At 33.7% G+C, this 27468-nt stretch overlaps 1 protein-coding gene across 7 annotated transcripts; it reads right to left on the bottom strand.

Moving 5' to 3' along the window:
- On the bottom strand, positions 1 to 27468 carry LOC124424483. Of its 7 annotated transcripts, none has more exons than XM_046963589.1 (5): positions 26908 to 27468; positions 25449 to 26154; positions 2388 to 2651; positions 1806 to 2035; positions 1 to 996 (listed from the first exon to the last, which is right to left on the bottom strand). In XM_046963589.1, exons 2-5 carry the CDS (start codon positions 25582 to 25584, stop codon positions 688 to 690), a joined length of 939 nt encoding a protein of 312 aa, XP_046819545.1. In that variant the 5' UTR covers positions 25585 to 26154; positions 26908 to 27468; the 3' UTR covers positions 1 to 687. The 7 variants fall into 7 exon arrangements, with proteins under 7 accessions (XP_046819545.1, XP_046819556.1, XP_046819566.1 ...); XM_046963600.1 differs by having other exon boundaries at positions 25449 to 26130; XM_046963610.1 differs by having other exon boundaries at positions 25449 to 26105.

The following is a 27468-nucleotide window of genomic DNA, read 5'->3' as shown; positions in this document are numbered from 1 at the left end:
TTGGCAGTCAAATTAGAATAGCATTTATTACGATTTGCTTTCACGGCATAAGGTAGTATAGAGAAACATCAAAAATTTGATTTAATTTATGCCTTTGGCACATTGAATGAATATTCCTGAATCTCGTATTGCTTGGTCCGTGATTAACGAATTATCGCCGTATTGTGTATTCGTGTATACAAATAATTAGCCTCAGATTATATCAGAACGAATAAATAAATATTACAAAATAATGATTATTTCGTAAGTTATTTTCAATGGTTCGAATAATTTTGACGTTTCTCCGTAATTGGATTTCTTGTTTTTTGTTTTTATAATTATTATCATCATTATTATTATTATTATTATTATTATTATTATTATTATTATTATTATTATTATTATTATTTCCCCGATAGCATATTTTTGTATAAAGAATCAATAAAACGTACGACCTTAAAAATAAAACACATTTTCATTTGATTCACTAATTTTTAATAGAGAATATTATTATATTCGCGACGATTACTAAGAACAAGAAGCATCGTGAATTCGATTTTGATTAGCACGATATTAGACACAAACGAGAGAAGTTATCACGGTAGAGACAAGAATCGATCAAAAATGATCGATCAGGGAATGTTTCGATAGATCTTTCAATCTTAAAACTCAAAGTACCAAGTACAATCGATCGATCGACCAATCAAGCTAATTCCAACTAATTCGGAGGAAGCACAATAGCATTGTGAGCGAAGGGACGAGAATTGTACTCGAAGCCGACTTCGGAGCTTCTTGAGCAAGTCTTTGATTACTCGCCGCTAACGTAGCAGTTTTTTCTGTCTTGAAGGCTCGTACGTTCGGTATGTCTGGTAAGGAAGATTGACAGACCAAGTGAAGAGTTCCTCCAGGAAAGTGTTGCCGTTCCAAACGCAAAGAGAAACTCAATCGTGAGACTGATATCAGCATCTCTTCGTTATATCCAGTAATTGGTAAATACGTCGTTTTCGCTCTGTCTACCTGTTTTCGAGATAAAAATCACAATGCTATATATCTTATAACCGGAAAGAAAGAGAGAGAGAGAGAGAGAGAGAGAAAAAAAAAAGTAAAATTGAAAAAGAAAATTAAACGAAAAAAAAAGAAATCTCTCTCTCTGTCTCTTTCTCTCAGAATACAATCGGAATAATCCATAAGAAAAATTTTAAACACGATGAATGATAGGATCAATAATAATAATTCCAATCTCGTTAATTTACTTGATTAAAACAAAAGAGAAATAAAGGATTATATATATTTATATATATATAGAAGAATTATAAATATATTCAGAATATCAATGTGTGGTTTTAGGTCAGTCGATTGAAAATTTATGACATTGTTACGAGAGGATATAGATGTACAGTAGTAAAGTATGCCATTGGATGGGTGCAATGGAAATTGCAATTGTACACAAATCACGTTAGATTTAGGTACTTTGGCAATACGCCAAAGGTAATTGCGGTGCTTAAAGCGTAACATGAAAAATCGTATCTGTTTCTCTCGAATAAAGCAAAGGGATGAAGTTATTTGTGAAGCGATAAGAGAGATAAGCAGGTTCGAACATAGCTAATATATCTATTTTACGATAATTTTATGTATCTTCGAACTTTCTCCGAAAATACATTCTCGTGATTTCATTCATTTTCTAAGGCCTTTAAACTTATCAAATACTTTCTTTTTTTTTCCCGGGTATAAGTCTTTTTCTCTTAAAAGACGTACACGCATAACCATGTAATTCGCGTTTTTCTAAGACCTACACTTTATTTAGATATTAATTACGCTTGACTCACCTCCTTGCCATTGAGAATAAAGGTTAGCACTGCTAATGGATAACTCAATGCAGATGTGCACGCTACTTCAAGAACCTCACCGATCTCGTAATAAGGTCGAAATCCGTCAAGAACAGGCGGTTTTGTCGGTAGCACTGCGACGCTCATATTTGCCTCGGCATATGTCATACGAAAACTTGGAGCCTCCGAAGACACCTCGCATCCATAAGATCCGGCAAGATTTATTCTTTCTATCGATTTCAGAAAAGTCATATCATATTTTTAATCTCCGACATGTCATCATTTCTTTTTCATTTGTAATAAAATATCGGTACATAATACATAGTCATGTAAATTCAAAAATATAATTATTTATACCGATCAAAATATTCACATATTTATTGATCATTTACTTTAAAAAAATATCTACACCATTAATTAATATAAATAATGAATACAAAGGAATAGAAGTAAAACTGATAAACTTAAGTATATGGTCGAAAATCAAAGAAAAATGGAAACTGTCTTTTACGTTTCTATCGTATATTTTATTAAAGAAAACGAAAAATATAATCTTTTCATTTTAATAATTCAATTGCATACCTCCGCGATTGTTCGATTGTCCCAGTAACTTAACTTGTCGTCCATTACTTTGAGCAATATCCACGACTATGCCTTCGACGGGAAAATATTCGCTAACTGGAGTAGAGCTTGGCATAAATCTGAAGAATTCAACTTCATCCTTGAACCATTTCACCGAATAAAGATCTTTACCACCTAGATCGTACTCGCATTGCAAGGTGACTTCTTCCCATCTTGGATCCGCAATCGTTGGCACGTCCAATCTCACTATTTTTGGATCCTGTCCTGAAATAATCGATAACATGCGAGAATTATTATCCGCTCGTGCGTGAAAAATATAGCCGAATTTGTTCTAAGTCAACTCGTGAAAATCCTTTCAATAACATGCGGTGCAACAATTCGAACGATCGTTACTTTAGACGATCTTTTAATAAAACGATATTTACGACTATAATCCCTGTACGTTCGTTCATACTAAACATTATGTTACTCAATATTTCAATAAATACCTTGTTTCCATATATTTCTTTCAAATTATTCATATTTAATATTTGAAACGACGCTCGATACAATAACATTCAACGTTAGATATTAATCATCATTTCGATATAATTTTTATTGATAATTTCATATATATAGACATAAATTATAAAGGTAATTAGGAAAGTAATCTACATATGTTAAATTGCAGCAATGCGTTTAACTTACGATTAATGTCCAATTTCTGATTTCAATTGATTGCAATTAAAATTACATGAAAAGATTATTTCTCAAGAATAAACCTATCCATTTACCTTTTTTCTGTTTGTCATTATAATGAAAAATAATTTTTCAAATGTATAAAATAATTTTAATTATATTAATCAAAATATCTTAAAATTACGAATAACGTATGATTTAAAACACTTTCATAATCATCGTTGTTATTATCTTGAATCATATTTATGATTTAAATGTCTTTAAATTCGTCTACGTTTCGAGGATTATAATAATCGATCGAATTTAATTTCTTGTGTCATTTCAATTGGCAATGTGAAAATTAATTTAATGACCGATTAAATTCATTAATTATTTTTCTCGTAAAATCTTATATAATATTTTACATGTTTCCTTTTCATTTCTCTGAAAATGTCCTTCTTCGCATGACAATTATTCATACTCCTTACGAGTACAAGGCAAAAAAGTGAAAAAAAAAACATTAAACAAATAGGTTAATGAGAATCCTACGCAAGTAGTACGTGCGAGAGAATATTTTACTACGTACACGTAGACTTTTGTAGATGCTTTTACGTTATTATTTTGTAAATGTTTCCATTATTAATCCGTTATACGATTGCAGAATCTCTTGAAAACGTTTATGTTAAACCGACCGAGATCGGTGATAGGCGTTCGAGCATAAAGCTCCTACTACAATATTATAACGTTTACTAAAACGCACTGACCGATGCAAATGTGGAAACGAAAATACGGTTAGTTCGTGAATGATTGCATCCGCGTTTTTCTGCGAATTGAGAATTTTAACGAGACCTACTCGAGCTACTTTTTCAAGCGTATCGCCCCACTTGTGAGAATTATTTCCATCCCTCGTTTTGGAAAAATTCAATATGCGGAAATTTCCTATAATGAAATTAGAAAGCTCCAGATCTCGATTAATAAACATCAATGTACGAAGAGTAAAAGATAAAAAGAAAAAGAAAAAAAAATGAAAAAAAAAACTATTAACAAATATCAATAACAATATCCGATTTATTGATAAAATGAATGTCTCTTATTTTTATATTTCACTTTGTTAACTTCGAATGTCGCACGTTTGAACGTTCGTTTAAATATGATTGACAATTAATGAATTCAATCTTATACGAAAATATTCGTAGGATGATCGAATGAAAAATCGAAATATGAGAGAAAAGGAAAGAAATATAGGATTAAAAATAATATGAATTTTTATTCATAATCATTTACTTCGATCGATCGTACGATGGAAGAATATTAATGCATTTATTGTGGACCAATCGTCATTCAACGATTGCCGCAAACATCGTCGTAATTAAAAATATTCGTTTAACCAACCGTACGTGTAATTATCGCCGTCGAAATCGTGTATTCAACGGGTCGAAGCGTGTTGCGCAGAGTATAAAATGCAAAAGAGGGAAAGACCAACGAACGGTGGAACGAAATGTTGGTCCGAGAGTTGAGAGAGGTTGTGTTGCAGCAAACATTCATTAAGATCTTTCCCGGTTGGTGTTCTATAGCGATCGATAGAATGCAAAATATTTTTTGCTTGTTATTCGACAAGAAAATTGGTTGAAACTTTGTTGAATTATTTATACGTTCATAACACTTTTCGTTAAGATCTTTTCACCCCGATATTTTTTCTCGCTTTTGCCGAGAATATAAAAGTAAAAAAATTATCTCCCCCCGTCCCAATTTCATATCGTTTCATAGTTAAATTATTGGCAATGTACATAGACAAACACGTTTATATCTACGTAAGATATATAATTATTCGAAAAAGTGTAAATAAGGACGTAATTATATTATTTCATTATTTCTCGTTGATACAACGTTATAATCCCAATCGGTCGTATTTTCGTCTTAGCGAATAGACAAAGATACAGAATAATTGCTCTGCAATAATTAACCAAAGGCACTTTTACTGTTTATAAATGCTTCCGTACTTTGTGATTCGATAATAACCAACAGCAGAATTTTCCGAAACAAAAGGATAGAAGATGAAGAGGCTTTTATAATAGGTTTCTTTCGTGATGCCGTATTTACTAGTACAGTGGCCTATTCTTATGATGATACTACACTGAATTCCCTATGGTTTGGTGGTAATTTGACCAGAGGCTTCGCGGAACAATAACGAGAGTTTTTAAATAATTCGTTGCCTTTTCAGGACCTTTGTGTTAGTACAGGCGGTAGTTAATTGCGATACAATAGGGTCCACCCCCTTCCAGCCTTAGCTCCGTTACAAAGTCCTTAGGGTGTACGGAAACATATACTATATTTGGAAGTTCATTTTGATAAATTAATAAACCTGCTAACCACCCCCCAAGAATGATGTTTACACGTCACTCAAAAATACGAAAATGGTTAATATGTTTTATTTATCATCCGCGATTATTTATATATCATGATTCAATTAACGTTGTAATGATCAAGATAAATAATAGCTCGTATACGAAACTGTATGTATACAAACACATTATGTATCTAATGCAATATATCGTTTGTATTAACAGCTATAAGCGTTAGACTCTTCTGCATCAAGTCGTTTTCTAATTAACGTAATTGTCGAAACTAGCAAATATTGTAGACTCAACCAAGAGCAGTATATATTCCTGATTTGTACTGTATAACGCATTTTACAGTATTTATTTTATTGGTTTGCAATAAAATAAAAAAAAAAGTGTTATCGAATATGTGAAAATTGATACAAAAGATTTTTTTTCTACATTTGCCTGTTATTTAAAATAACTGTTATTAATGAAAAATAAATAAATAAAGAAAAAATAAAAAAAAAAAAAAAACGAAAAAAAAAACAGAGAGAAAAACAGACAAAAAAAGAGTTGATTCATCATCGTCGTTCGTTAAATTAATCTTTGCTTTTTTTTTCCTTTTTTTTTTTTATCATTTTGTCTATGACGAAATACACTACGTAATATGGATCTATATTATTTTTTAGAATATTTTTATACAAAATAATGTCAAAGAAATTATTACGTTTCTCGCAATTGTGTATTATACAAAAAATTCTCGGATTAAAAGGACAAAGAGGAACGTTCTCGTTTTACTATCTCTTTCTGACGTTCATTTATATCCTCGTATATATGTATGCATGTTATTTTGCTCATACTATACTTGCTCAATTTTCTGTGTTCACTTTATTCTCGATAATCGTTATAATTACACATTCACCTTCCGTTCAAAGTACTTAAACGAAGTTCGAAGTAGATCATATTCGGCGTTAAACTTAATTCCACTATTAGTAAAGTAAAACTATACGGCTTATTAAAAGTTATGTATTAAATATTATACTCTTTATTTTACAAACTAAGTACTAGTTTGGTGAGGATAATGATCGTTGCATCGATTACCGTTCATAATTAATTGTTTTACTTGAAAGAGAAGAAAACTCTGAATATATTTATTATATTAGCCAACGAGAAATTATTTTACTTTTTTTATCTCTTCTTTATTCCATCCATCCAATTCGAAAATTCTGAAGACAAGCATTTTGCTTACCTCCTCTCTCTCTCTCTCTCTCTCTCTCTCTCTCTCATTTTCTTTCTTTCTTTCTTTATATATAGTCTTTATCTTTCTTTTTAATTTGATCATTCTTTCTTTCTCTTTTCTTCTATTCTATCTTCTTCACTTTCTATCTCTGTTCGGAACAGTAGATGGGTTCTTGGCGTACCAATTACGCTGGCAATTAGTTTAATAATCACCAGATTAATTAATATGCCACGCGACGGGCCAGAGGACGAAAGACAATGGTTCTCCAACGCGATCCACCTTCCTGTCGCGTTTGCTCTGGCGTTATACTAAAAGAGATGAATAGAGGAAGAAAGAGAGAAAGAGAGAGAGAGAGAGAGAGAGAGATTGAATGAATGAGAAGCTTCGAATCGTTTCTTCATTAAAGGTAGATACTAATGCGACAAGAGTATTGAGAATCTTTAAAATATAAAGGATTTTGATTTACTTCATTTCCTTAAAATGATATACTTTGATGCTTTGATATTGAAAGTTAACGTCATACTTGAACGATATCAAGGCCTCATTGTGTATACGACTGAATCTAAATTTTCAATGTACAAATAATGTTTTCATTTTGTAAATAACATTTACTTGATGTTTATAAAGATTGATTGTACGCAATAATGTATAACATGTACATACGTAAATAAACACATAACGATCGACGGTTCGTTCGCGGAAAGATTTCAAAAAAAAAAAAAAAGAAAAAAAGAAAAAAGAGAAAAGTAGAAGAAAAAAAGAAAGAAAGAAAGAAAAGATTAGTAATAATAAGATCCTTGATGTGGTGAGATCATGCGAGAAAACGGTCCGAGATAATTTAAGTTCGTTTTATGAAAGTTCTTCAAACTTTTCCTTCGCAAACGTTGTTGAGTTTAACGAATCGAGGGTAAAAGTGGATGTAAAAACGTGGAAAATAATTAAGCATATATAATATACCGTTTCTTCGTCAAATTTTAAAAATGTGTTCATTAATATCGATAAGTTATAACAATATGAAAAAAGAAAATTACATTATCGTGATTCTTTATACGTTAGAGTATTATTTATCTATATATGTGTGATATGAACGTATATGCATATATATATAAATACATACATACATACATACATACATACATACATACATACATACATACATACTTACGTACATACACCATCATGATGCAACAATTTCACGCAAAGTTTCTCTTTTCTTTTCTTCTTCTTCCCTCTCTCTTTCTCTCTCTCTCTCTCTCTTTTTCGCATTTTTTTCCTTCCCTCCCAGTTTACGCCTAGCTAGGTCAAATACGAGTGCAACTATAGTGCTACGGGTAACCACTATTAACGGTGTTATTTGTTCGCTAATTAATCGACCAATAAATTCGGCGAAAGAGAAAGAGCGACGGAGAACTCGTTGCTTTGATCGTTTGAGGTCTCGGTATGTATGTATGTATGTATATATTTATGTACGTTAGCTCTCGAGCGTTGACGTATAGTACAACGAAAAGCGATAGGTTACGAGAGAACTAGAGTGGGGGAATGAGGGTAGAAGGGAGAGGGAAGAAGAATAAAAGAGAGAGAGAGAGAAAGAGAGAGGGTAGTAGAGTACGAGGGTAGCACGTTTATTCCGTTCACTTGCTATCGTCGCGCGTTCCAACAATTTGCTTTCCATGCGTTCCTGCTTGATCCTAACCTTTCCCTCTTGATCTTCTTTTTTTAGTTCGAATGCGATTGGAATCTCATGTTCTCGTCGCCACGAGCCATTTTTTACAAACGAACCCATTCGTCGAATAGGCGATAGCTTATCACGATATCTCTCTCTTTCTTGTTTTGCCTTTCCCTTGTGCATTCTCTACCTTCCCTTTTCATTCTCTTTCTCCCTCTCTCTCTCTCTCTCTCTCTCTCTCTTTCTCTCTTCTTCTTCACTGAATATTCCGATCGAGTAGAAGCGATCTCAACTTTTTTACGTTAACTCTAATGATAGCGTTTAATCGATGGTTGCCCGTTGAATACGAAAAATGTGGGACTCGATAGCGCCAGTCGATTCATTTTCTCTTTTTTCATTTTATTCGTGAGCTTTTACGAACCAGTCAAATCAGCCGTGATTAAAGCTTATCATTTATCTCGTCTACGTACTATACGTATTCCTTGTAAAAAGAAATGTGAAATTTCTTTGAAATTTCATTGGTAAAATAAGTTAATGAATAGTAATCGATAAATTATCGTGTGGGTGTCTCTCTCTCTCTCTCTCTCTCTCCCTCTCTCTCTCTATCTCTATCTCTATCTCTTTATTCAGTAATTTTGTTTTTATCTCTCTTTTTATATTGTTTTCACCTTTCTCTGTTTTTGTTTCTCCTTTTTCTTTTCCTTTTTTTTTCTCTTTTTTTAAATGTTCCAAAATATATTCGAGCAAAATCAATTTCCAAGGTTTCAAGTTTGTTCGTTTTCGAAGCGACGTGAACGCTTCAAGCGTCGTCAGTTCCTGTGAAAGACAAAAAGAGAAAGAGAAAAAGAGAGAGTACGCGAACGCTTCGAGCGTCGTCAGCTTCAATGAGAGACAAAGAGAAAAAGGGATTAAGAGAGACAGAGAAAAAGAGAGAGAGAGAGGGAAGAGAGAGAGAGAGAGGGAAGAGAGAGAGAGAGAGAGGGAGATTTTATTGACGCAAATTGGCCGAAATTTCGTAATCGTTTGTTGAAAGGCTATGCTCGTATTCTACCAGTGCTGGTGCCTAGTGGTTTACGAGAGATGTGGGCGGGTCAGGAAGTCAAGTGGTCAGTCGCCATATCTTCTTCTTGTTTCTTGTTCTTACTAAGCCGTTGCGGGACTCGTCAAGGGGACACTTTAACGCCACTCTCACACTAAACTCACTGATATGTACGCGTATTCCACTTACTCCTCCACAACTACTATAAAACGCGAGAGTATTATTTCTCCTCTTTGTCCTACGCAAGCACATTTTTTTTAATTCAGCTAACCAGCTGCACGAGAAACGTTGTTAACTAACGCTTGCGCATCATCCACCGAGAAAGAAGAACGGTACTCTTATTCTAACTTACTCAAGAACATAATAAGCGAGATTCTTCTTAAAACTTTTTATCTACGTTGTCCTGGTTTAAAGAAAAATAGATTTTTTTTTTTTTTTCTTTTTTTTTCTTATAAAATTTCTTTTTTTTTTCTCTTTCTTTTTTTTATTTTTATCCTCTTTCGAATTAATAAGAATAACATAGATCCGATATATTACATTCAATTTCATGATTGAACGTTGTTACTTATACTTACCTATTCATATACGTTCGTTCGGTGGATGTTACAGATTTTTTTTTTCTTTTTTTTTTTTTTGTTTTTTTTTTAATAAAAATCAATAGTGAAAGAACTAGATAGATAGATAGAGAGGAAGATAGAAAGAGAGAGAGTGAGAGAGAGAGAGAGAGAGAGAGAGAGAGAGAGAGAGAAAGAGATAGAAGAAATAATATCACATAGCTTAATATTTGTAATTTTTTCATTCTTACGTTATCACGCTGTGCGGCATGTTAATGAATTAATAATTTTTTGTAAAAATCAACGGAAAGAAAGAAAGAGAAAAAGATAAAAACCGAGATGGAGGAAAGAATATAATATGTAATTTTTCTATTCTTATATCATCACATAGAGCTATGCGGCATGTTAATTAAAATTATTCGAAATTTATTCGGAAGTTATACATTTTCTTCGATACCATTCTCGCTATTAATATTACCAAATGCATATATGCATGTTATACATTTCCTTTCCTAATAATTTATCGCAGACGTTAAATTGGTAATGAAGTAGCGCATTCGTACATAGATTAAATTGTAATTTACGAGTAGAATACGTGCATGAAATTTACGTCTACTGAAGTGTGAAATCCCCCCCCCCCTTCCCTCTCCCACCCTCCCCCCTCACCTACCGCCTTTTCTCTTTTACCATTTTGTTTTTGTATTTATATGTTCAAGATTATTTTAAAATTGAAACGAAAACTATAATTCATCGATTAATTACTGTAGTGTTTCAATTTCAATCGATTCGAGATCGTTACTTTTTCAATAAGTTAATTGTAATAAAGTGAAGCAGATAGAATTTAATCTAAACAAAAAAAGAAAAAAAGAAAAATAAAAAAACAAACAAAATTCTTAAGTAATTTCTCTTTCTTTTGTGCTCTATATTGATTGACATCAATATCTTATAACGATAAAATTTTTTATGATTTAAAGTAAGTAATATGCTACAAATCATTGCTCTTCATTGATTTCAATCGAGATATCATCATCAAGGATAACAAGCGTTTATTGGAAGATAATTGATAAATTAAAAATCAAGCCAATAAATTGACATTCCTGTTTTATTACGATTAGTTAAACTACAATTGATTATTTTATCATTTGTCATTAATTAAGAACTGAATATATTTTTTTAAAGCCAACACACGTATCCGATTAAAAAGAAATTAAATTATAGAAATATGATTAGAGATTACTTTAATTATTTTTTTTATATTTCTATTCGTGTATAATCCAACGAATGTTGAAACATAAAGACACAAAGAAACTTCGTATTTAACAAATGCTCATTATCTATTGAAATCAATGACGAATACATCAAAGAGATACACCTAATTCATAATACTTATATGTATAAATGAAAGAATCAAGATAAATACAGATTCTATTATCCGCAACAACCATGCATTTGGATTCTTTCAATATAATACATCACAAAGAAAAAAAGCATATATTTAAGCAAACGACATTAATCGAAACAACTAACATCGAGATATTCTAATTAAAAAGTTTCCTGTCCCACAAAGAATCATACGTTTTACGTAATAACATATTGCATAATATACACGTTAATACATGCAATATCGAAATAGAGAAAAATATTTATATATATATATATATATATATATATATATATTCATACAATGCAATTTCATCGAAATGAACGGGCAACCATCGAAGAAATTCGTTCAGATGGAAAAAGGAGGAAAAAGAAAGAAAAAAAAAGAAAGAGAGAGAGAGAGAGAGAGATGAAAAAGAGAGGACAAAGGAAAGGAAAAATGAAAATGACCAAATGGTCGAGTGAAATCGTAATCGAGTAGACGAGTAATAGGAAGGTAATGAAAGAGTGCGATAAGAATGAAGGGAACAGTGGAAAGTGGTTGATGAAAAGGTAAAAGAATGATCTAAGAAAAGAGAAAAGTAGCAAAGGGATGAGCTCGTTCGATAATTGGTTCTCAAAGTAGCCCTTTCTCTTTTCTATCTCTTTCTTACCTTCTATCATCGGTCATGGTATTCTAGCCACGGGCTATGCATTAATTCGGGAACGATCCCGCGGGAGGAATAAGGAATACTGTTATAAGCAAGGAGTACGTTGCAACCAGCTCTATCTCTTTCATTCCCTCTTTCTCCTCTTCCTCATACCCTTATCCTTCTACGGATAATTGCTTACGAGTTTACCCACTGTCTAGATCTCATCAGGCCTCTTCTACCTCCCTTTCTTCTCTAGCAGACCCTTTGCCTCTCTCTCTCTCTCTCTCTTTCTCTCTCTCTCTCTCTCTCTCTCTCTCTCTCTTTCTCTCTCTCTCTCTCTCTCTCTCTCTCTCTCTCTCTCTTCACACTCTCTATCTTTCTATCGTCCTCTCGGCCTCGTTTCTCGTCCTACGTGCTCCCAACGACAACACGTGGCTACTAGTATCACGCGTCCACCCTGTTTTGCAGATGCAGCTGCGACTCGCGATGCAGATGCAGAAGCCCCCAAGGGACCCTCGAGAAATTGGCTCCTACTATCGGACAGGCTCTAATGTCTTACGCAATAATTAATTTCAATACACTAAGACGACTGTAAAACAATGTCTATGTTATATAGAGAAAATCAACTAAGTTAAGGTTTCCATGTAATTCGTTCATTCTCTCTACCCGTTTCATTTTGAATTTTAATTTGAGTTTGAAATTCATCCCTTCATTCCTTCGTTCCTATTTTCCTTCCTTCCTTCCTTCCCTCCTTTATTCCTTTCTTCCTTCCTTCCTTCTAGACAAAGAAAAACATCAAATTAATCTAAGCTACTTATAAAGACGACGCCGGTCGACTTTCATCATCGCTTTGTCGGTAACGTTTATCTCGAAATAAATAGAAATATTGAAGCTCTCTGTTAAAACGTTGTTTATCGTAAGAGTTGAAAATTTTGAAGCCTCTGTCACGATAAAGTACACTCACTTTTATTGTCCTAGCGAAGATAATCAATGCTTGGCATCCCTCCTTCGGTCCATTACGAAATTGCTTTTCTCATCTCTTAGTTATCACTGAAGCTACGTGGGACACGAAACTTTCAGGTACCAACCGCATGAGCAAAGATTAAAAATATGAAAAACGATACTTCATATATCTATGCGCAGGAATGTCCTTGGCAAAAGAAGAAAAATGAAAAGAATAAAGGAAAAAATTTTCATTTAATATGGACGTTAAAATGTTCAAACCATTTCATTTTATAATTCTTCGTTATATAAATATCATAATTAATTATATTACAAGATTATTATAACTCTTTGCGCGAGTATACATTTTAGTAATATATGGATAAAATAAAACGGACTTTGACTTTTGAGTTATATTCGAAAAGAAAAAGATTTCTTTTAAGTTTGCTTTTATCATTATTATATTCCTTCTTTTTTATTTATTTATTTATTTATTTTTTTTTTTTTTTTAATTACTCTTTTACTTCGACTTCGTTTATTTGTTTCGATTATACGTATTTCTTTGCGAGAATCGTAGTCGAGCACAATTGCTAGTTGCTATGGAATGACAGTGTAGGAGGACTACTGTAATCACGACAATGGAGAAACAACCGTATCCGTTGTTCGTCGTTTTGTATAACGAGATAGCTGATGATAGCGACCGTTACTATAGAGAGACAGAAAAAAAAAAACGAAAAGTGAGAAGTGTGAGGGCGAAAAAGATAAGAGATGTACAAGATGGAAGATGAAGGAAAAGTTATTGGATGCGTTCAAATTAATTCATTAACAATGTCAGATTTCCCAATCGTATGACATCCTTAATATTTCCAAATTTGCATTGCAAATTATTGATATTAATTCACTACAAAACCGACATTATCATTTACCATAGTCTCTCATTCACAACGTTCTTGAATGTAATATGAAAACTCACAATAATCCCTTAAAGGATATTACTCGACATAAGATGTAGATAATGTATTTTAACACTATCACGTATATAGCTAAATTCATACATTATTTATATCAAATTAAAATATCATTGATTCTTATAGATAAAGCTTTTCAATATATACATATACAAAACATTTTTGAAAGAAGAAGAAGAAGAAGAACGTTCGCCTTATCAATATTTCAAATTCTTTTCGAGATCTTTGTAAAATATTTTCGAAACACGCCTACTGACGGCCAGTCCATCATTTTTAATTATGTTTTCTAACCTTTTGTTCTACCTGTCTCTCCAACGGTCCCTGAACCGTCATCGGTAGGATAATGAAGTCCCATTGGTACAACCCGAATACACAATTAGTGCTTGTAATGTTGCCTCTGAAAGCAGGCGAACGAGACGATGGCGTTCTCCCTCTCAATATTCAAAACGAGAACCAACCGCGACGCAATTGTCCCTATATCTCCTTCTAACCCTACCATAACCCTGTATCTAACTATATCCCCGAGTGCCATTCAGTCATCGAGTTTCCGTCGTTTTCAAATCGTTCCTTCTCTTTCATTTCTCTCCTTTCACTTCTCTCTCTCTCTCTCTCTCTCTCTCTCTCTCTCTTTCTCTTTCTTTCCCTCACATACTCTTTCTCTCTGTCACGTTCGAAGATTATCCTCTGATGCACGCGAAGATTTTTCTGAGAGAGGATATATAAAGAGATAAGCGATTTAACCACTTAATTCACTTGGTGTCCCTTTTTCTTGTCCTCTCTCTTTCTCTCTCTCTCTCTCTCTCTCTCTCTTTCCTTCTTTCTTTTTCATTCTCTTCCTTCCTTCCTTTTTTCTTTTACCCCATACTTACGCGTTGTACGAAAGAATTATATCACGTCCGTGCCTTTTGGTTACGTTCGTTTTACCAAGAATGGCCTTTTATCGCCGTAGAAATGTATGGCTGATGTATTTATGAGATCGGATAAAACGAATTTTTTATGGGAACTGGATGTCCGTTTAAAGAATTTCTTAGGACGTTAGGGGAACGGTTATCGATATACGATTATTTTACTGATTCGTTTTCTTTTTCTCTTTTCTTTTTTCTCTTTCTTCTTTTTTTCTTTTTTTTATTAGAAGATTAATATGATTTAATATCGTAATGTAACACCGAATTACATACGAGTCGACGTAATAAAAAATACTTTTCTATTTTTTCTCTGAACAAAGTTTGAAAGATAATAATCGCAAATTCTTCGATGCATTGTCGATTTATACATATATTTAATAAAAATTGAAAACGGGAGAAATAGTGAATGTAAAATAGAAAAAAAGAGGGAGAGAGAAAAAAGAATTCTTATACTCATAGAATGGACTTTTCGATTCTACGAAAGGCTGAAAGTGTCGCTACTCAAGAAATCCAAAGTACTAAATCTAGATTCGATCTTTACGTTAAGGACGAGACTCTCGATGCAGAAGGTTTTCTATGTCCGTGAAGAGGATATCAAGAGAGTCGATAGCTATCTCTGATTCATCACTTTTCAAATCAACCTCTCTCTCTCTCTCTCTCTCTCTCTCTCTCTCTCTCTCTCTCTCTGACTTCTTCTTTTTTTGCCTCCCCCGACATTTTTCCTGGACCAATCACGAATAAAGTGAAATCGATCAGTATGAAACTTTGAAATCCATTCGGAAAATGAATTCGAATTCGACGTATGGAAATATAGCGTATTTAAGCGATATCATTTTCGTAGAATTTTTAATCTTGACTTTATAATATTACACTCGCGTTTTTTTTTCTTATTTGTTTTCTTTTTTTTTTTCTTCTATTTTTTTTTTTTTTTTCTTTTTTTTTTCTATAAAATCGTATTGCCAGAAGATAGAAAACTTCGGTAGGAACTTCTTTCCAAACAAACTGAGTCGCGAAACTTTTGTGTACGTGAGAGTGCAATTAAAAGAGATTTCGCGAGTGCTTTTGAAAAGCGACGTTCTACTAACTCATCGAGATAATACATCTTTATAATTACGTTATACATATTAATATAATCGTGAGAGGTGTTTAATTATGATGTATCTAATAAATCCGATCTCTTATTTAACCTTATTTATTTAGATGGTAATAATCAATACTTAAAATTGTATAAAAGATATGTATAATATATGTTGATCAAATAAACTAGAATTTTTTTTTTTTTTTTTTTTTTTTTTTTTTTTTTATTACGGCATTATATTTATTATCATTATACATACATATATCTGTAGATACGTCAAATCAAAATTGAAAAGGCATAATTTCCTAATAAAAATAATTTCCTATAGATGGATTCGGCAAATGTTATTTCAAATAACAATCGTGTGCCGTTTAGATTGAATTCATTGTTTTGAAGTATTTGTTAAACAACGTGGAGATTACATGAAAAGACGAGACGCGAGTAATGAGTCTTGAAATTAAACAATTGAAGTAAAAAAAGTTAAAAGAACAAAAAGAACGAAAGAAAGAAAGAAAGAAAAAAAGAGAGAGAGAGAGAAAGAGAGAGAGAAAGAGAGGGACAAAGAGATCAATCGATCTATCTTAATCGAAACTTGAGATCGCTTGTAGTCTCGAAAGTATACGTCAAGTCTTCAAGACGATTTTTTTCTCTCTTAATAAAGGCAACGACTCCGACATTCAGGCTGGAATAATTGGCATTAATGAATCGGGTTGAAACCAGCACGGATCTTATAAACTAACGAGCCCAACCGTGACGGGGACCGAAAGGGTAAGAGAGAGAAAAAGAAAGAGAAATAGAGAAGAAAAGAGAGACAACGACGAAGTGGCCATGGTATTGTCCCACGACTTTGACTCGACGACGTTAACGAGCGCGTACAAACATTGGACCAGGGAACGCGTTTTAACCTTTAAAATTTCTTTTCTTTTCTTTTTCGTTTTCTTTTTCTTTTTTCTTCTTCGCCATTTCTTCCCGTCTCTCGAGATGGTTCCCTTGTCCAAGACCTTCTTTCCGTTTCTTTCTTCTTCTTTTTTCTTTTTTCTCTTACCGACACTATCCGGGCTCTCATTTAGATTTCTTATGTTAGCCAAAAGTAAATCGTTTGGAAAGCTTGTCAATTATCTCAATTATGCAATCCCAGGACAATAAATTAAATGTCTGGCATATTCCCTATCACATGTGTGTTTCTATATACGTGTATGTGTATATATATATAATTGAATGAAGCATACCAATGTAAACTTTTTCAATAAAGAATTCCTATTGTTTTCTCATTCTCCGTTCAGTCTTTGCAGATTCGATTTTAAAAAATAACCTGATCACTTTGTACGTCTGATTTATTCAAAAAATAAAATTACTTTTTATTACCATCTGAACAAATACGTTTATGATCCTCATTTGAATAAATAATTTAATAATTTCTCTATTGGTTAAACGATATCATTGAAAGAATTAAAACGTTTACTTCTTTTCGCTCGTAAGGGAATAAGAAGAGAAAGGAGAAACTTAAAAAAAAAATGAAAAAAGAAACAAAAAAGAAAAACTATAAATTAGTCATTTCATAGTGATATTTATTTCATGTCAGAAAAATGATAGATAGTTAAGATTCTCATGACTCCACTTTTTAAAAGGAATGAGGGATAAGGGATAGAGGGACACTCAATGGAACGGCCAAGTTAGATAGCAAATCGAACTAACAATGTCGATCAATGAAAAAGCTCTCGCTTTACGCTTCATTGTCCGCAGATTCATCGATGACAAATTACAAATTGGCGATTGTATGGGCAGACTTAGAGGGTGGGTGGGGCGGGGTGGTTCGATCGGCGGGTCAGAAAGTAACAGAGCAGATTTCTGGAGGGTCGTTCGCCGTCCCTCAATAAAATCAATCTTGTTCTTTCACGTAAAAATTAAAAATAACGTACGAGATACAAACGCGTAGAAACGAACATAGTTTATTCAGCGAACACCATTAATAACCCGATGGTACACGTATTCGTTTTGATAATTAAAAAATAAATCGAAGAATAATAATCGTTTTGTTATCTCGTCTCTGATTACTTTTTCATCGCGACATCTTCGCTCGACAGCGGATGATAACAATTTTTCTGTTCTGTTTTATTTCGTTCCTTTCTTTCCGGGATTTTTTTTTATTTTTTTTTTTTTTTAACCGCTATTGAAATCGTTCTTTTTTTTTTTGTAATCTGCTTCTCTTCTCGTTTCTTCCTCCGTACGAACTTTAAATATAAATTTGCTGCAGAAAACGATGATCCTCGATGAGGAGAGATAAATAGAAGCGCGTATATCGGAGCGCGTATGTCTATGTATGAGTTTTCGAAAAGTATCATTAACGCACCAACGATCGAGGTCAAAAGCTTGCGTACATGTCACGCGTGTTCGCGCAAGCGCATGCTTACGAGTTATACATGTTCACACGCGAATGATCGTTCGCACGTTCGCGCTACGAGTGAATTTTGTAGCATATATATGCCGTGTGTAAGAGAATAAATCCGACCGAATGCACGCGGGTCTCATATCTTTTTCTATCTGTCATCAACAGACCTACGATTCGAGGAACGTAAATATAATACGAAGGATTTTATTGACTGAATGATCCGATGACGATCAGATCTCGATCAATATTATTTTGATGAAAATATTTTCGAAAGATTCCTGCCAATATTTTTCTTCCATCATCTATAAAACAAAAAATAATGGTGAATCGATAAATACAAAAACTAAATAAGCCATAAACATTTGGTCAAATGGCTCCTTTCGAAAATTGAAAAAAATTTCTTTTTTATTATCGTTAAACGTCTTTTATTAAACGTTTTTATTAATATTTTTTTTTATTAAACGTTAACGTAACTTTTACATATACGTAAATATACGTAAAAATACATGTACGAATAATTAACAAATTTAATTTTTCTCAACGATCCAATTACTTTGAATATCTAGATATTTCTCAAGAAAAAAAAGAAAAAAAAAAAGGAAGAAAGAAGAAAATATAAGAATTATTTACAAAATTATACGACAAATTGTATAAAACATTATCAATCTAAAATCTTATGGAATTAAAGCCAAGAGAATAATATTAAAGATTGATTTACCGTCGATCAATATTAAGACAGAGATCACGAATAGCTGCGAAGTTCTTCGAAGATAACTCCTAAGCGGATAGATTTACAAAGAGAGACAAAGAGAGACAGAGAGAGAGAGAGGTTAGGGTGGGGGTAGCATAGAGAAAACGACAGAGAACGAGCGAGAGAGAAAGAGAAAGAGAGAGAGAGAGAGAGAGAGAGAGAAAGAAAGACAAAGAGAAAAAGAGAGAGAGAGAGTGAGAGTAAGAGATCGAGGGAAACTCGTTGAAGGTAAATGGTCGGATTAACGTCAGCTATCGTTCATGCCAGTTTCCCGAAACGCGGTACGCGGTAAACGTGACAACGATCTGAAGAGGCCTTAAAGGTCGACCCAGCAAACACGAGATCGACAGTCGAAAGTGGTCCTTCAACGAGACGGACCTCTCCGCGCTTCCTCGTTTTCTCTATTGTTTCTGCGAACGACATCGAGCACGCGTCCGCGAATAATAAATTCGTCCTGTCGAGTTTCGTTTCCCTCTTCCTTCGTCCTCTTTCTCTATCTCTCTATCTCTCTCTCTCTCTCTCTATATATATATATATATATATATATATATATATCAACAACACGAGATAAGAGTCAGTCAGCAACGAACGGAGAAAGGAACGCAGGAAACAGAGAGAGGAACAAAGAATCCCAAAAGGGAATATTTTTATTATCTCCAATTATTATTAGTCATCGCCAACAACGCGTATTATACCGAGAACACATTTTCCTTGATTTTCTCCTTTATTTCATTCTTTTTTTCTGGTTTTTATTTTTTTCTTTTTTTTACACGTCAGGTTTATCGACCATGAGAGAGAGAGAGAGAGAGAAAAAGAGAGAGATAGAAATTCTTCTGATGGTCATTAGACGATTAAAATTCTCACGTTTTAAATATTTCAATAATAATTTAACCTTCTATATCGAGCTACAAAACTTTTTACGATATTGATTGTATGTAAATCCACGAAATGAAAATGATTATAATCGTTGAAACATATGGAAGTAATTAATGTTAACACGAACAATCGTTCCGTATGACATCTCTCATAAAATTTGAATGATACCTCCAAGCAAATAATTAACTGCATTTACACGTATCATTCACCACCGAACGATTATGAATCACTCCGATTATAGATTATATTCCTGAATAAATATATTTTTTAATGTACCAACGGAATATATATTTTTTATACGTGAATTATATAGTACTATGTATGTATGTATGTATGTATGTATGTATGTCCACGAAAAATGTCAGAAATCCTTTCGACTGATACTTTCGTTGAATTTACGTATCAAAATGCTTAACTATATTTTCTGGCCATCTCTCTTTCTCTCTCTCTCTCTCTCTATATATATATATATATATATGTTAATATTTTGGTTATATAGAGATAGGAGAGTAAAGTTTCGTTGTGGTATCTAGCATAGCATGGACCAATATAAACAAACACGAACGCGAGTCCCTCCTGTAACGTGTTTTCTTGTCATCTCGCAAAAGTTCACTAGACGACAGCTAATTTGCATAACACGGACGTGCAATAATCCGCATAACTTACAGAAGTTTACATTGAGAAGGTAACGCGTCCCACGTGGCACGAATGTGAATTATCGAATTCGACTGATTTTGCAGGCTCGCGTTTAAACGCTTACCATAATGTTGAAGTTAATCAATATGGGAGAACAAAGAAAATTACGAAAGAATGAATTATCTCGAGCATCGAATCGTACAACAATGAGTATTAAAAATACTCTTACATATATTCAGTTGCCTTGTCGATATATATATATATATGTAGTACGTATATGTAAAAATAAACATACATAATAACAAAAGAAAGATAGAGAAAGAGAGAGAGAGAGAGAGAGAGAGAGAAAATGAGTAAATTACTTTATAGAAAAATATAATTACGTATTCCATTAATAGAAACAAAGGTATCGATGCAAATAACGACTGTAATTATTCCAAAGAGTAAAAAGTAATTATGGTCGCAGACAAGTGATCTCGTGAACGATAAATGAACGAGTCAAACGAAATCTTGAATGACAACAAAAACATACATATATATATACAAGCTTTCATGCGTGCCTTCTGTCTTTCCTTCTCTCTCTCTCTCTCTCTCTCTCTCTCTCTCTCTCTCTCTCTCTCTCTCTCTCTATCTATCTCTTTCTTTTTCTTTCTCTCTGTTTCCCCTTCTCTTATTTCCTCTATCCTCAGTGTATAACTCAACAATAATTTCAGTATCGGTCTGTACGCAGCTATTATGAGTTCTATTGTTAGTCCTAACCATTGTCACAGAGCTACTCGCGTGCAACCGCGATGTTACTACCTCAGTACATTGTAGATCTGATTATAGCGTAATATAAGCTTATATGGAATTAATAGTAGAGAAAGAGATAGACAAATTTGATATATATATATATATATATATATATATATATATATATGTACACATACGCGTATATCTATCTTAAATTATATAACATGATTTATTTTCGAGAAATTGTTGAAAGACTAGACAATAAAATTGAAAATATTTAAAAGAAATAACAGAACAAAAATTATTAACACTCAGAGTCATTTGTATTATATATATATATATATATATATATGTGTGTGTTAAAGTTGTTAAACAAATTTTTGTTCAATTTTATTACAGAATAAAAAAAGAAAAAAGAAAGAAAAAAAGAAAGAAATATCAACGATCACAACGAAATTCATATTCGAAATTCATATTTGAATTCATATTCGAAATGTCAAGGAGAAAAAAATCAAAGCACAGCGAAGCAATGAAAAGAATCATAGAAATAGCCTTAGGCGATTCGATGTAGAAGAAGACGTTATCCATCTTATTGCCGTGGCGTATCTGAGCATTTCCCTTATTCCTACGTGTTTACGTATGAAAATGATGCACTCGAGGAAATAGAAGCCAGGAAATATCGCGAAACGCGCGGCGAAATGGGCTACGAAAGGGAGTGAAATGGAGGTGATGGGGGTTTGGTGACAGGTAGGGAAATGGGCGCGCGCATGTTGAGACAGATCGCATCTTGGCTAGGATTACCCTTTCTCTCTCTCTCTCTCCCTCTCTCTCCCTCTCTCTCTCTCTTTCTCTCTTCCTCCTCCATCATTTCTCTTCATCCCACCCCTCCCATTTCTCTCTCTCTCTCTCTCTCTCTGCCTTTCTTTCTCTCTCGTTCTCTCGTTCTCTCTCTCTCTCTCTCTATCTCTCTGTCTGTCTGTCTGTCCGTCTTCTCAGAGCCACATTTCGAAGCTGGGCTCCGGATCATCATATGTGTGCATACATTCGTTATCACGGTATTGTCGCGCATCGCTATAATCCACGCATAGTCACGAACGCTTTGCATGCGAAGTCTATCCGTACGGATGGATAATAGATTGCACGCGGCGTGTGATATTTTCTCTTACACCAGTCTTCTATCTTTCAGTCTATCTTCTTCAGATAAACTTAGCTCTTGAATCGTAGGTCTCGATCAGATTCTGTTTATACGAAATGAAATACGTGTAACGCTACGGTGAGTTCGTGAAAGAAAGGAAAAAAAGAAAGAAACAAATAAACCAAGAAAAAAGAAAAAAAAAACGAAAAAGAAAAGAGGGCAAAAAAATAGTATTATCTATTATATCACGCTTGCGAAACGTTTCCACCGATAAAACTTGCGTATGTATGTATATATGTATGTAGGTGCATATGTACATAGATGGCTATTCGCTGTACCGTATCTCCTTCGAATGATCGCGAACGAGAATTCGAATATAAACAGTAGCGAGTCAAAGCTTGTTTCCAGGATGGAACAGGTATAATATTTGTATATACGAACGTTGATATTTAAGTTCTATTGAAATAGTACTCGAAACCCTTGTTCACGTAGATATATTTACCTACTCGGAGAACATAGCCGCTACAATAAATGGGATATTGCAGGCACCGTAATCTTCGGATAACCTTAATAATATCAATATTTACGTATGAAACGTGAAAATCGTTTATACAAATTGAAATTATTATTATTAATAATCATGCATTATACAAATCTTTTACTAAAGTTCTATTCATTCGTGTATATAGAACGACGAGACTATTTTAAAGCTGTAATTCGTTAATTAACATAATACGAAGGTTTGAATAAGCTCGTCAATTATTTTATATTGGATTTATGTTAATCGATTTGTGTTAATCAATTTATTTTATTTCAAGTGGAGAATTATGACGTGCGGTCGAGGTCGGTCGAATGTTGGATTTACTCGTGCGCAATGTGACTGCTTCGTTAATGGAATTCATTTTATTCCCATCTACGTAGTTTATAATCTAGATTCGTTTCTTTTTTGCTTTATTATTCTTTTATAGGTTACTTGCCTGTAACCCTTCGTTTTTTTTATATTAATGACTAATATATCGATCTGCAAGTCCGACGCGTATGTTCGTTCTTGCATGCAACGCTTATCTTGGATATCCGCATAGAGTTTTGTGTTGTAGGGGGGTAGTACGCAGGTGAAATCACTTGAACTTCAATCCGTGCGATACGAGGCTGGATTTTTCTCGTTAAAAGTATCAACGGAGTGGGAGATGGAAATTTGTACATTTTTTTAGAATCTCACGCTCCAAAAAACACAACGAATATACCACGCACCAAAAAGAAGTCTTTCAGTGAGAAACCGTTGAAAATTATTTCAAATCGATCTGAACAATAAAGGAAAAAAAGAAAAGAAGTAAAATAACAGTTCTCTACCGAAACACTAACTCTAACGAAAATTTATAAAGTTCTTAATAAAAAAAAAAAAAAGAAAAGAAAAAAAAAACAATCAGGATAAAAATCTGTGAAATAAGAAGAAACATGGATGGAAAGGAAGAAGAAAAAAAAAAGGAACAATCGAAAAGTCACGCGAACGACTCGATAAATTGCAATTGAAACGTAAATAAAATGTAGTAGAATCGAGCGCATAGGGTCAATCGCCGTGTAACCGTTGCTTTTTCGTACACGCTCCGCTATCAAGGATAATATCAATCCGATAAGGGATAAATTCGCGGGTAGAATCACAAAGGGAATGCTACGGAAATCGTGGAGCAGATCACTGATACGAAATTAATGGTCCTCATCCGTGAATATTCTACGCGTACTTGTACGTGTACAGCGAGAGTAAGAGAGAAAGAGAGAGAGAGAGAGAGAGAGAGAGAGAGAGGGAGATTGCAGAGAACATATATGGAGAATTCGGAGGCGTTGCATAGGGCTTATGTGTGTGGATGATATTCTAATGGGCGGTAGTCCGAGCAGGCCTCTCGCGCGCATTTAGTCGAATAGGGTAAAACTGCGGTTATTTGCGGTGCACTTCAATCGAATTGGCTGCCGTTTGCATAATCGCCTCCTGGTTTCGCGTACACGACGGCGGCATTCGTCAGCGTTCATGCAACTTTTCTCACGATCACTGCCCGCAGATTTTTCCATTTCTATTTCTTTTCTCTCTCTCTCTCTCTCTCTCTCTCTCTCTCTTCTCTTTTTCTCTTTTTGTTCAACCGTCAATAAAACGAACGTTTTCCCTCACACTTTTTCTCTTTTAAACGTTAGAGAGACAACTATTTAGCAGTCTATTACCTTCGTCGGTTTCTATTCTTTTCTTCCTTACAATAGTGTAGTGCCTACAATTTATGAATATTCGTTCGATATTCATAATTGAAGGCGCCCTATAAAAGTCTGAGTTATTCATACGTTGATTACACACGACTTCGACTTTTTCATTTTTTATCAATTTAATGAATTCGTTCGACGACTTGTAAATATGCTTTTTTTTATTCTTTTTACGATATATCACCTACGCGTTAAAGAATTATTTCAAATACCATTCTATTTGAAATTTGCAATCGGTTTTGATTTTCTGGATTTATTAGTACTTTGAAGAGAATGGATAAACCAATTAATGAATGAACATGATATAGTTATTTTTCTTTTTTCATGCTCTCAACTTTCCTCACGATTTCCCTCCGTTACTGCGTTTTTTAATTAGAGGAAATGTATTACAATATATTATTAACTTTCGAGCGTGTGCTTTTGAAATTGATTGAATCATTATGTTCGCATGAACAACGTAATAAGGTATAAAATTTTAATTGTAATTTTAGATAAGTTCGAATAATTTTGTTATATTTTTCATATTATAATTTGAAGATTTAAATAAACATTTAACAAGATTATATTTTATCGATTTTGAATAACAAAGCTGGGGAAAACATTAATTCTAAAAAAAGTAAGAAAAAAGTTTGGGTTACGTCTGAGTAGGATGTAATGGAGTGTGGCAAAGACGAATGTAAATGGTCTTTGAAGATAAAAAGAGTCAAAGAGAAGAGGAAACGAAGGAGAAAAGGGGAGAAAAGAAAGAAATGAAAGAAGAAGAAGAAGAAAAAGAAAAAGAAAAAGTGAAATAAAAGAAGAAGCAGAAGAAGAAGAAGAACAAGGAGAAGATGAAAAAGAAAGATGAGAAGACGAAGGTAAAAGAAAGAGTGGGAGGGAACTTGGGATCACCTCGACGAGATTAAAGTCGTCTCACCTGTCGTCGGTGAGGAGTAGAGTAGCACCGCCAGTAGTATCAGCTGCATTTTAGTCAGACACTTTCCGCACCTGGAGCACGATTCACCTACCGAAGTGGCGGCCCACTTGCGCACCTGCACCCTCGAGTGGTTCATCGTTCACTTGACATTTGTCCGGAGAAAAATCTACGACGCTTTCGCGCGGACCGATTGTCTTTCAAAGAGAAGAAAAAGAAAAAACAAAAAAAAAAAAAAAAGAAAAGAAAAGAAAAGAGAGAAGAGCTGACCTCGGAACACCGTTCTCCTCTTTTCTCGTAATTTATAATCCAAGTAGTAATTGAACTTATTGGATTCTTTATTAAGGTTTCCCTCTTCTGTAATTTTACCTAGGACGATGAAACTCCTAGGATTTGCAATTTTAACTTTTCTATTACGGCCACTTTTCTCCCTCTTTACCTTTTTTTATTTTTACTTTCTTCCCTGAAAGAGAAAGATATCTTTACGATATCTCGACGTAATTTCTAATCTTCATTGTTAATTGAAACTATTTAATTTTTTATCACAGCTGTCCCTCCTATAAATACGCCCATACAAACTCTCGTGTATTTTTATCCTATAACGATCGTGAAACGTCTTTTTCTTTTTCGTCTATTTCTTCTTTCTCTTTTTACTGCAAACTGAAAAATTTTTCTTTTCTCGTTGCTAAAATAGTTGCTAAAATTGAAACTGAACTCTTCTTTGTCGCTTGTTCTCTCTCTCTCTCTCTCTCTCTCTCTCTCTCTCTCTCTCTCTCTCTCTCTCTCTCTTTTGTTTCTTTCGGTTGTTCTCCCGTTTGCTCTCTTTGTCCTTGGGGCGTTAATTAGCACGAATTAATTATTCCCACTATCAGAAACTCTAACGCTACTTATCAAACTTTTCTCGGTTTCTCTTTCGAAATGTATTCACCACTGTTAAACCATGATACGAACGAATATTTCCCTGTAGATTTTCAGCTTGAAGTACGTTTGCGAATACTTATGGAATTTCCTTCGTTGATTTTCTCTACATAGCTCGCCGTTTCTGTCCAAGTATCGTTCTACTTATTCGTTCGTCTGATCCAATTATCGGAATACTCGTCTTCCCAACTTACTTCAACTTCTTTTTCACGTTATTGTCCACTCGAATCATCATACGCTCCGTAATTCAAATTTCTTTTTTTACAGAATAATTCCTTATTTTTTTTTTTTTTTTTGTAATTATTCGCATGCGATAATCAAACATTCACTAATTATTCGAACCTTATCTTCTTCCATAATCTGCAATCTTCACGTCGTGTAGATGAATCAAACGAAAAATAGCAAAACGAAATTCCAACAACATTTTTGAACGCGAGAAAGAGAGAGAGGGAGAAAGAGAGAGAGAAAGAGAGAGAGAAGAGAGAGAGAGAGAGAGAGAAACGCGCGTATTTCAACGAAATTTTCCCACGTGCGATTTTCTTACTTAACCACGTGGTTACGATATTCATTCACGATCTTAGTCACATCCAATGATGATTATATCGATCTCAACCTGTCCACCATTTATTTTTCTTCTTTGATTTTGTTCATTTATCACGTCTTCGTCATATCCTCTTTGATCCCTCTCACTTTTAACAATCAAGAAGCACGCAATCCATCTTTCGAATCTTCTTTCACATCACAAATAACACATTATATCATAACGAGTCTTCAAAGAAATTATCTTTATATAATATGAATTATTATAATATTCGTAAAGAGATAAAATGGATATATTAGAGATTATTGATAGAAGATCGATAGAGATTATTGAAAATTCGAAAAAAATCTTCACATATTTAATTAACTTCCGTAAGAAAATGATGGAATCATTGGTTCACGTGAAAAATTTTGACACATAGCAAGGAACCTTTTCCATCGGCAGTTCGTAGTTAACAGAAAGCCTTGGCGGGAGCTCTACGACGAATAAGGTACTACTCCCACGCGCGCATGCTCTTCCATTCTTTGGATCATCGTCCACCACCAACCTCTTGCTTTCTCTCTC

The sequence above is a fragment of the Vespa crabro genome, chromosome 1, assembly GCF_910589235.1.
Source record: "Vespa crabro chromosome 1, iyVesCrab1.2, whole genome shotgun sequence".
Classification (NCBI taxonomy): Eukaryota; Metazoa; Arthropoda; class Insecta; order Hymenoptera; family Vespidae; genus Vespa; species Vespa crabro.
This window is presented reverse-complemented; position numbering and strand designations above follow the sequence as displayed.

Excerpts from the sequence above, each read along its gene's own strand:
- LOC124424483 (XM_046963589.1), bottom strand. The coding sequence starts at position 25,584 with ATGAACCACTCGAGGGTGCAGGTGCGCAAGTGGGCCGCCACTTCGGTA. Across the intron at positions 2,036-2,387 it reads ACAATCGAACAATCGCGGAG|AAAGAATAAATCTTGCCGGA; the intron begins GTATGCAATTGA and ends TGAAATCGATAG. Across the intron at positions 997-1,805 it reads TTATTCTCAATGGCAAGGAG|GTAGACAGAGCGAAAACGAC; the intron begins GTGAGTCAAGCG and ends TCTCGAAAACAG.